This window comes from Tachyglossus aculeatus, chromosome 10 (assembly GCF_015852505.1).
Source record: "Tachyglossus aculeatus isolate mTacAcu1 chromosome 10, mTacAcu1.pri, whole genome shotgun sequence".
Taxonomy (NCBI): domain Eukaryota; kingdom Metazoa; phylum Chordata; class Mammalia; order Monotremata; family Tachyglossidae; genus Tachyglossus; species Tachyglossus aculeatus.
Genome location: NC_052075.1, coordinates 49,646,272 through 49,657,528, shown reverse-complemented (window position 1 = coordinate 49,657,528; position 11,257 = coordinate 49,646,272). Strand labels below are relative to the sequence as shown.

Genomic DNA, 11,257 nt, shown 5'->3' with positions numbered 1-11,257 from the left:
AATTAGCGTTTCCAGGAGAAGGGAACGGATGAAGGGTCGAAGGCAGCGGAGAGGTTGAGGAGGATTACGGCGGAGTAGGGTCTGTTAGATTTGGCAAGGAGGAGGTGGTCGGTGACCTCGGAGAGGAGCGGTTTCAGTGGATTGAAGAAGGGGGTTGGAGGAGACGAGGTAGAGCTGGCAGGTGTAGACAACCCGTTGGAGGGGCTCGCACTGGAACGGGAAGAGGGGGACGGGCGACAGCTGCATGGCGCAGTGGGATCCAGAGAAGGAATGTTTGGTTTTTGGGGCAGGGGAGATGTGGAGATGTTTGAACGGAGAAGGAAAGGGACCGCCAGACGCTGACCGGTCCAAGATGGCATTTGGGGATGGAAGAAGAGCGGGCACAGCTGCTTTTACGCCGTGAGAAGAGATGGGACTGGAAACACAGAGAGATGAGAAGCAGTATAGCGTGGTGAGCCTGGGAATCAGAAGGTCATGAGTTCTAATCCCGCCTCCCTCGCTTGTCTGTTGCGTGACTTTGGGCAAGTCACTTTGCTTCTCTGTGCCTCAGTTACCTCATCTGTAAAATGGGGACTGAGACTGTGAGCTCCACGCCAGCCAGCTCGATTTGCTTGTACCCACCGCAGCGCTTAGTATAGCGCCTGGCCCATAGTCAGCATGTAACACCTACCATCAGTATTATTTTGAAAAGTGCCTGAAGATCTCCCGTCCCCCCCGGCCTCCCCTCTGCCCAAAGCAGAGGCTTGGGAGTCAGAGGACGTGGGTTCAAATCCCAGCTCCGCCACTTGTCTGATGCGTGACCTTGGGCAAGTCACTTCGCTTCTCTGTGCCTCAGTTCCCTCGTCTGTAAAATGGGGATGAAGACTGTGAGCCCCACATGGGACAACCTGATTACCTTGTATCTACCCCAGAGCTTGGCATATAGTAAGCGCTTAACAAATACCAACATTATTATTATTATTAGTTCCCCTTCTTGGGGCAGTCTCCTCTTCCACCAAGGAGTCGGAACTCCCATCGCTCTTACCACTTTGAGGGGCAGCAGGGTGGGCACTCCCTGCTTGGCTGCCGATCTTTGATGACTCAACCAACCAATAATCAATCATATTTATTGTGGGCTTACAACATGTACAGCACTGTACTAAGCGCTTAGCGGGGTACAGTATAACAGAGTCGGTGTTCATGTCCCCTGCCCACAGTGAACTTACGGTCTAGAGGACTGCAGTATTTTCTGGGCAGAACATTGCACGAAGGGCATGGATGAGTTTGACAGAGTTGAAAGACAGGACTCCCACCCTGAAGGAGTTTACAGTCGAGCGGGAACCGAAACTAAAATAAATTACAGGTGGTGGAAGCGAAGGAGTTTAAAGACATGTACCAAAGTGGAGTGCGGGGAGTCCTGGCACTAATTACCTGGAAATAGGGCTTAACTGATATCATTTAACTGATACCCCCTTCTAGACTGTGAGCCCACTGTTGGGTAGGGACCGTCTCTATATGTCGCCAAATTGTACTTCCCAAGCGCTTAGTACAGTGCCCTGCACACAGTAAGCGCTCAATAAATACGATTGAATGAATTTAAAGATTAGAAAGGGGGGGTGGTGCTGAGGTTACACGACATAGGGGGAAATAAGCCCGAGGCCCCACAATGGGGAATGTCAAGCATATTCATTCATTCATTCAGGCGTATTTATTGAGCGCTAACTGTGGGCAGAGCACTGTACTAAGCGCTAGGAAAGTACAATTCAGCAACATATAGAGACGGTCCCTACCCAACATCAGGCTCACAGTCTAGAAGGGGGAGGCAGCAAAACAGAAGTAGACAGGTGTTGAAAACAGAAGTAGACAGGTGTCGATACCATCAAAATAAATAGAATTATAACTCTATACGCATCATTAATAAAATAGATTAATATCACGCCGCCACCGAGAAGCAGCATGGCTCAGTGGAAAGAGCCCGGGCTTTGGAGTCAGAGGTCATGGGTTCAAATCCCGGCTCTGCCGATTGTCAGCTGTGTGACTTTGGGCAAGGCGCTTCACTTCTCTGTGCTTCAGTTCCCTCATCTGTCAAATGGGGATTAAGATTGTGAGCCCCCCGTGGGACAACCCGATCACCTTGTAACCTCCCCAGCGCTTAGAACAGTGCTTGGCACATAGTAAGCGCTTAATAAATGCCATCATTATTATTATTATATGTACAGATATACACAAGTGCTGTGGGGAGGGGCGGGGGGAGGGCAGAGGGAGGGAGTGGGGGCGATGAGGAGGGGAGGAGGAGGAGAGGAGAAGGGGAGGGCTCAGCCTGGGAAGGCCTCCTGGAGGAGGTGAGCTCTCAGTAGGGCTTTGAAGGGAGGAAGAGAAGCCTAGTAGTGGGGATGTTGGGGAGTTTAGTAGGGATTGCTGAGGCCTGCCTTAGAGGGGGCATGGGAGCCCACTGTTGGGTAGGGACTGTCTCTATATGTTGCCAATTTGTACTTCCCAAGCGCTTAGTACAGTGCTCTGCACATAGTAAGCGCTCAATAAAGACGATTGATGATGATGATGATGATGGGAGGTTGGCAATGTCGGGGGGGAGGGGGTGTGTGTATGTGTGGTGTTAAGCAGCGTGGCTCAGTGTAAATAATAGTAATAATAATAGTAACGATGGCATTTACTAAGCAGTTACTATGTGCGAAGCACTGTTCTAAGCGCTGGGGAGGTTACAAGGTGATCAGGTTGTCCCACAGGGGGCTTGCAGTCTTAGTCCCCATTTTCCAGATGAGGTAACTGAGGCCCAGAGAAGTGAAGTGACTTGCCCAAATCAATCAATCAGTCAATCGTATTTATTGAGCGCTTACTGTGTGCAGAGCACTGTACTAAGCGCTTGGGAAGTACAAGTTGGCAACATATAGAGACAGTCCCTACCCAACACACAGCTGACAATTAATAATATTGGTCTTTGTTAAGCGCTTACTATGTGCCAAGCCCTGCACGGGCTTTGGAGTCGGAGGTCGTGGGTTCAAATCCCGGCTCCGCCAACTGTCAGCTGGGGGACTTTGGGCCAGTCACTTCATTCATTCATTCATTTATTCAATCGTATTTATTGAGCGCTTACTGTGTGCAGAGCACTGTACTAAGCGCTTGGGAAGTACAGGTTGGCAACATGTAGAGACGGTCCCCGACCCAACAACGGGCTCACAATCTAGAAGGGGGAGACAGACAACAAAACAAAACATGTGGACAGGTGTCAAAGTCACCAGAATTGTCCCAGGTCCCACAACAGAGAAGCAGCGTGGCTCAGTGGAAAGAGCCCGGGCTTGGGAGCCGGAGGTCATGGGTTCGAATCCCGGCTCCGCCCCTTGTCAGCTGCGTAACCTTGGGCGAGTCACTTCACTTCTCTGAGCCTCAGTTCCCTCATCTGTAAAATGGGGATGAAGACTATTTTGTTAATATGGTTTGTTCTCTGTCTCCCCCTTCTAGACTGTGAGCCCACTGTTGGGTAGGGACCATCTCTAGATGTTGCCAACTTGGACTTCCCAAGCGCTTAGTACAGTGCTCTGCACACAGGAAGCGCTCAATAAATATGATTGATTGATTGACTGCAAGCCCCACGTGGAACAACCTGATCACCTTGTATCCCCCCCCAGCGCTTAGAACAGCGTTTCGCACATAGTAAGCGCTTAACAAATGCCTCCATTATTATTATTATTATTGAGAAGCAGCGTGGTTCAGTGGAAAGAGCCCGGGCTTTGGAGTCAGAGGTCGTGGGTTCCAATCCCGGCTCTGCCAATTGTCAGCTGGGTGACTTTGGGCAAGTCACTTCACTTCTCTGGGCCTCAGTCCCCTCATCTGTAAAAGGGGGATGAAGACTGTGAGCCCCCCGTGGGACAACCTGATCACCTTGTAACCTCCCCAGCGCTTAGAACAGTGCTTGGCACATAGTAAGCGCTTAATAAATGCTATTATTATTATTATTATTATTATTATTATTATTATTATTATTAACAGAGCCCCTGCCTAAGCCAACATTCAGTCAGCCGGGCCAACAGCGGCGCTGAGGCGGTCAGGCGGAGAGCCCCACTGCGCAGGCGCGGGAGGGTGGGGGGGGGGGGGCTGAGGCGGTCAGGCGGAGAGCCCCACTGCGCAGGCGCGGGAGGGTGGGAGGGGGCTGAGGCGGTCAGGCGGAGAGCCCCATTGCGCAGGCGCGGTAGGGGGCGGGAGGAGGCGGGCTCCTCCCGGAAGTGCTCCTGCCCCGAGCGGAAGTGCTGCCGTTGCCCCGCCCCCCCGCGGCGCGCCTGCGCGTTCTCCCTCCTGCGCCTCCGGCGGGCGGCCCAGGTTTCGCTCCTTCCGGTTCCGGCCTGGGGAAGGAGGGGGCGGGACTTCCGGTTGGGCCCTCGGGTCTCCCTGGAGCGGCGGCGCCTCATTCCTCTTCCTCCCTCCTCCTTTTCCTCTTTTTCCCTTTTTTCCTTCCCGTCCCGCTCCCCAGGACCCCCTCCCCCCATCCCCACCTGAGGAGAGACACCCCTCCCCCCCCCAGGTAAGTACCGGGGGAGGGTGGGGGGGGGAGGGAGGTGCTCACCCCCCCCCCTCCATCCCTCGCCCCCTCACTCTGGCATTCATTCATTCATTCAATCAATCAATCAATCGTATTTACTGAGCGCTTCCTGTGTGCAGAACACTGTACTGAGCGCTTGGGAAGTCCAAGTTGGCAACATCTAGAGACGGTCCCTACCCAACAGTGGGCTCACAGTCTGAGCAGCCGTGGCTCAGTGGAAAGAGCCCCGGGCTTTGGAGTCAGGGGTCGTGGGTTCGAATCCCGGCCCTGCCCACTGCCAGCTGTGTGACTTTGGACAGGTCACTTCACTTCTCCGGGCCTCAGTTCCCTCGTCTGTAAAAATGGGGGTGAAGGCTGTGAGCCCACCCGTGGGACAACCTGATCACCTTGGAACCTCCCCAGCGCTTAGAACGGTGCTTTGCACATAGTAAGCGCTTAATAAATGCCATTATTATTATTATTAAAAGGGGGAGACAGAGAACAAAACCAAACATACTAACACAATGAAATAAATAGAATAGATATGTCAGTCGTATTTTTGTTGTCCGTCTCCCCCTTCTAGACTGTGAGCCCACTGTTGGGTAGGGACCGTCTCTAGATGTTTTGTCGTGTTCTCTGTCTCTCTTTTCTAGACTGTGAGCCCACTGTTGGGTAGGGACCGTCTCTATGTTTTATCTTGTTGTCTGTCTCCCCCTTCTAGACTGTGAGCCCGCTGTTGAGTAGGGACCATCTCTAGACGTTTTGTCTTGTTGTCTGTCTCCCCCTTCTAGACTGTGAGCCCACTGTAGGGTAGGGACCGTCTCTAGACGTTTTGTCTTGTTGTCTGTCTCCCCCTTCTAGACTGTGAGCCCGCTGTAGGGTAGGGACCGTCTCTAGACGTTTTGTCTTGTTGTCTGTCTCCCCCTTCTAGACTGTGAGCCCGCTGTAGGGTAGGGACCATCTCTAGACGTTTTGTCTTGTTGTCTGTCTCCCCCTTCTAGACTGTGAGCCCGCTGTTGGGTAGGGACCATCTCTAGACGTTTTGTCTTGTTGTCTGTCTCCCCCTTCTAGACTGTGAGCCTGCTGTTGGGTAGGGACCGTCTCTATACGTTTTATCTTTTTGTCTGTCTCCCCCTTCTAGACTGTGAGCCCACTGTTGGGTAGGGACCGTCTCTAGACGTTTTGCCTTGTTGTCTGTCTCCCCCTTCTAGACTGTGAGCCCGCTGTTGGGTAGGGACCGTCTCTATACGTTTTATCTGGTTGTCTGTCTCCCCCTTCTAGACTGTGAGCCCACTGTTGGGTAAGGACCATCTCTAGATAATAATAATAATAATAATGGCATTTGTTAAGCACTTACTATGTGCAAAGCACTGTTCTAAGCACTGGGGAGGTAACAAGGTGATCAGGTTGTCCCACAGGGGGCTCACAGTCTTAATTCCCATTTTACAGATGAGGTAACTGAGGCACAGAGAAGTGAAGTGACTTGCCCAAAGTCACATAGCTGACAATTAGCGGGGCTGGGATTGGAACCCATGACCTCTGACTCCAAAGCCCAGGCTCTTTCCACTGAGCCATGCTGCTAGATGTTTTGTCCTGTTGTCTGTCTCCCCCTTCTAGACTGTGATCCCGCTGTTGGGTAGGGACCAGGGACCGTCTCTCTATGTTGCCAACTTGGGCTTCCCAAGCGCTAGTCCAGTGCTCTGCACACAGTAAGCACCCAATAAGTACGGTTGAATGAATGAATGAATGACCGTCTCTATGTGTTGCCAACTTGGACTTCCCAAGCGCTTAGTCCAGTGCTCTGCACACAGTAAGCGCTCAGTAAATATGATTGAATGAATGCATTTATTGAGCGCTTACTGTATGCAGAGCACTGAACTAAGCGCTTGGGAAGTACAAGTTGACAACATATAGAGATGGTCCCTGCCCAACAGTGGGCTCACAGTCTAGAAGGGGGAGAGTCGGGGGATGATAATAATAATAATGGCATTTATTAAGCGCTTACTATGTGCAAAGCACTGTTTTAAGCGCTAGAGAGGTTACAAGGTAATCAGGGTGTCCCGCGGGGGGCTCACAGTCTTCATCCCCATTTTACAGATGAGGTTACTGAGGCACAGAGAAGTTAAGTGACGACCAAAGTCACACAGCTGACAATTGGTGGAGCCGGGATTTGAACCCATGACCTCTGACTCCAAAGGATGGCCTCGGCCTACGGCCGCCCCCGACCCTTCCCCTTCCCCACAGCGAGGATCTCAGGCCTCCCCTCCCTCCCCCCATCTCAGGAGACACAGGGGGAGGGGAGGAATGGTGTCTCTGTCTGTCTGGGGGGCAGGGGCAGGGATCTGCCCCCCCTTAGAGAAGCAGCATGGTTCAGTGGAAAGAGCCCGGGCTTTGGAGTCAGAGGTCATGGGTTCGAATCCCAGCTCCGCCACTTGTCAGCTGGGTGACTTTGGGCAAGTCACTTCACTTCTCTGGGCCTCAGTTACCGCATCTGTAAAATGGGGATTAAGACTGTGAACCCCCCCATGGGACAACCTGATCACCTTGTAACCTCCCCAGCGCTTAGTACAGTGCTTTGCATATCGTAAGCGCTTAATAAACGCCATCATTATTATTCTCCGGGCCTCAGTTACCTCACCTGTAAAATGCGGGTGAAGACTGTGAGCCCCCGGTGGGACAACCTGATCACCTTGTAACCTCCCCAGCGCTTAGAACAGTGCTTTGCACGTAGTAAGCGCTTAATAAATGCCATCATTATTATTATTATCCGGGGGACCGGGAGGGGGATGCCTTTCCAAACGGAGCTTTTCTCGGCTTCTCCCCCACTCGCCCTCCCCATCCATCCCTGCGGGAAGCCATCGGCCGAGGGGTGAATGGGCGACCCCGGACGGGATGCTCCGGCCCCTAAAACACTGGAGAGGAGGCAGGTGGTTTGGGGCCCGGAGGGGAGCCGGGGAGCGGATGAAGGGGAACGAGGGCGGGACGTGGGGAAGGGCTTAGTACGGTCAGCGAGCGCTCAGTAAATGCCACTCGTTCATTGGGGGTGACTGGAGGCGGGGGCTGGGGAGAGCAAGTTTTCCTGCTTTTAACCCGCTTCCTCCTCCCTCACAGGATCCCCAGCGCCCCCCGCCACGAGCTGCCGTGGTCCCTGGGGGGGGGCGGAGATGGAAGCAAACGCGGGCGGCGGCGGCGGCGGCGGGATCGGCGGGGGCGAGGACGGGGTCCATTTTCAGAGTTATCCCTTTGACTTCCTCGAGTTCCTGAACCATCAGCGCTTCGAGCCGATGGAGCTGTACGGGGCCGGGGGGGGCGGCGCCGCCCACGACCACCCCAAAGCCGTGGCCACGCTGCCCTGCCCCCCTCCGCCCCCGGGTCCCCCCCAGTACGACTACGTGCCGCCCCCGCCTCCCCCGCCCCCCTTCGACCGCCCCGCCCCGCCGCCCCACAAGCCGAAGGACTTCAAAGCGGAGACCCCGTCGTCGTCGGCCGCCGCCGCCGCCTCCTCCTCCTCCTCGTCCTCCTCCTCCGCCGCCCCCTCTTCGGGCAAGAAGCCGGAAGGCCCCCTGCCGCCGCCGCCGCCCCCGCCGCCCCCTCCGGGGTTCGGGACCCCCCCCGGCGGGCAGCCGATCTTCGACGCGGCCTTCGGGGCCCCGCAGTGGGGCATCGTCGACCTGTCCGGCCACCAGCACCTCTTCGGGAGCCTGAAGCGCGGCGGGGTGGGCGTGGGCGGGGTGGTGGGGCCGGCCGGGGGCGGCCTGCCTCCGGTCCCGCCCGCCTCGGCCCTGCCCGCGGCCGTCTCCGCCGCCTCCGCCGTCCCGTCCCCGGTCCCGCCGCCCGCCCCGGTGCCCCCGGGGGACCCCGCCAAGGACGACAAGGGCTACTTCCGGCGGCTGAAGTACCTGATGGAGCGGCGCTTCCCCTGCGGCGTCTGCCAGAAGTCCTTCAAGCAGTCGTCGCACCTGGTGCAGCACATGCTGGTGCACAGCGGCGAGCGGCCCTACGAGTGCGGCGTCTGCGGGCGCACCTACAACCACGTGTCCAGCCTCATCCGCCACCGCCGCTGCCACAAGGAGGCCCAGCCCCCGCCCGCCGGGCCCGCCCCGCCGCCCCCCGCCCCGCCCGGGACGGGGCCCGGGCCCGCAGACGGGGGCGGGCCGCAGCCGCTCCCGGCCCTCGGCGGGGCCGCGTCGGAGGGGGCGGGCGCGGCGCCCCCCGGGCCGCCCCCTCCGCCCCCGCCTCCGCCCCACCCGCCCGCCGCCGGGAGCGGGGACGGCCCCTTCACCTGCTCGCTGTGCTGGAAGGTGTTCAAGAAGCCCAGCCACCTGCACCAGCATCAGATCATCCACACCGGGGAGAAGCCCTTCAGCTGCTCCGCCTGCGGCAAGAGCTTCAACCGCCGCGAGAGCCTGAAGCGCCACATCAAGACGCACTCGGCCGACCTCCTGCGCCTGCCCTGCGGCATCTGCGGCAAGGCCTTCCGGGACGCGGCCTACCTCCTGAAGCACCAGGCGGCCCACGCGGCCCCGGGCTCCGGCCCCGGGGCCCCCTCCCCGGCCTCGGCCCGCCCGGACTACCCGTGCGACGTCTGCGGCAAGAGCTACGCCGCGCCCCAGAGCCTGCTCAGGCACAAGGCTGCCCACGCGGCGGCGGCGGCCCACGCGGCGGCGGTGGCCCACGCGGCGGCGGCGGCGGCGGCGGCGGCGGCCGCGGGGCCCGGCGCCGAAGGGGCCAAGGAGGGCGGTCCCGTCCCCGCCCCCGGCGCCCCGCCGCCCGGCTTCCCCCCCTACCTGCTGCCCCCGCCCGAGCCCGGGGCGGCCGACGAGAAGGCGACGGCGGCGGCGGCGGCCGTGGTGTACGGGGCCGTCTCCGTGCCCCTGCTGGGGGCCCACCCGCTGCTCCTCGGCGGGGCCGGGGCCGGGCCGGGGGCCGCGGGCGGCGGCGGCGGCGGCGGGGGGGCCGGGGCCGGCCGCGAAGCCCTTCTGCTGCGGGCTGTGCGGGCGCGGGTTCGGGCGGCGGGAGACGCTGAAGCGGCACGAGCGCATCCACACGGGGGAGAAGCCGCACCAGTGCCCCGTGTGCGGCAAGCGGTTCCGCGAGTCCTTCCACCTGAGCAAGCACCACGTGGTGCACACCCGCGAGCGGCCCTACAAGTGCGAGCTGTGCGGCAAGGTCTTCGGCTACCCGCAGAGCCTCACGCGCCACCTCCAGGTCCACCGGCTGCAGCTGCCCTGCGCCCTGGCCCCGCCGCCCGGCCCGCCGGGCCCCGGCGGCGGCGGGGGCGGCGGCGGGGGCGGCGCGGGCCCGAGCGGGCTGGGGCCCGGGGCGGCCGAGGGCCTGGGCTACGCCTGCTCCGACTGCGGCGAGCACTTCCCCGACCTGTTCCACGTCATGTCCCACAAGGAGGCTCACATGGCCGAGAAGCCGTACGGCTGCGACGCCTGCGGCAAGGCCTTCGGCTTCATCGAGAACCTCATGTGGCACAAGCTGGTACACCAGGCGGCCCCCGAGCGCCTGCCGGGCCCCGACGGCGGCGGCGGCGGCGGCGGGGGCGGCGGCGGGGCGGGCGGCGGGGCAGCGGGCGCGGCGGAGGCGGCCGGGCTGGAGAACGGGCTGGCGGGCGAGGTGGGCGCGGCGGTGGCGGCCCTGGCGGGCGCGGCGGGCGAGGAGGCGCCCCCGCTGCTGGGGGCCGGGGCCGGGGAGCGCTTCAGCTGCGGCACGTGCGGGCAGAGCTTCAAGCACTTCCTGGGGCTGGTGACGCACAAGTACGTGCACCTGGTGCGGCGGACCCTGGGCTGCGGCCTGTGCGGCCAGAGCTTCGCCGGCGCCTACGACCTGCTCCTGCACCGGCGCAGCCACCGGCAGAAGCGGGGCTTCCGCTGCCCGGTCTGCGGCAAGCGGTTCTGGGAGGCGGCCCTGCTGATGCGCCACCAGCGCTGCCACACGGAGCAGCGGCCTTACCGCTGCGGGGTCTGCGGCCGGGGCTTCCTGCGCTCCTGGTACCTGCGCCAGCACCGCGTGGTGCACACGGGCGAGCGGGCCTTCAAGTGCGGCGTGTGCGCCAAGCGGTTCGCCCAGTCCTCCAGCCTGGCGGAGCACCGGCGGCTCCACGCCGTGCCCCGGCCCCAGCGCTGCGGGGCCTGCGGCAAGACCTTCCGCTACCGCTCCAACCTGCTGGAGCACCAGCGGCTGCACCTGGGCGAGCGCGCCTACCGCTGCGAGCACTGCGGCAAGGGCTTCTTCTACCTCAGCTCCGTGCTGCGCCACCAGCGGGCCCACGAGCCTGCCCGCCCGGACCTGCGCTGCCCGGCCTGCCTCAAGCTCTTCAAGGACCCCGGCTACTTCCGCAAGCACCTGGCGGCCCATCAGGGCGGCCGGCCCTTCCGCTGCGCCGCCTGCGGGGAGGCCTTCGCCAACACCTACGGCCTCAAGAAGCACCGGCAGGTCCACAAGGTGGAGAGGCTGCAGGCCCAGGCCCAGGCCCAGGCGGGCCTGGGAGCCAAGGACACCTGAGGCGGCCCCCCCGGACCCACCCCGCTCATCCCTCCCCACGGACTCCCGGAGAAGAAGACCCAACGCGGCGGCGGCGGCGGCCCCTCGCCCTCCTCCGGCGGCACTGCCGCGCTTCCCCACGCCTCCGGCCGCAGAGGGGCTGAGGCGGTGGCCCCCCGAGGCCCCACGGAGACTTGACCGGCCGGCGGCGTCCGCCCCCCACCCCTTCCCGAGTCGTTCCCCCCACCCCCGGACCCC

The 11,257-nt window shown here is 60.7% G+C and overlaps 1 protein-coding gene across 1 annotated transcript; it reads left to right on the top strand.

The window, feature by feature from the left end:
* Positions 1 to 7,376: 7,376 nt before the first annotated feature.
* On the top strand, positions 7,377 to 11,230 carry ZNF865 (zinc finger protein 865). The gene is given in 4 exon segments (XM_038752971.1): positions 7,377 to 7,437; positions 7,622 to 9,177; positions 9,247 to 9,474; positions 9,476 to 11,230. Coding segments are annotated over 3 exon segments (3,276 nt in total). The 5' UTR covers positions 7,377 to 7,437; positions 7,622 to 7,674; the 3' UTR covers positions 11,021 to 11,230.
* The last annotated feature ends 27 nt before the right edge of the window (positions 11,231 to 11,257 follow it).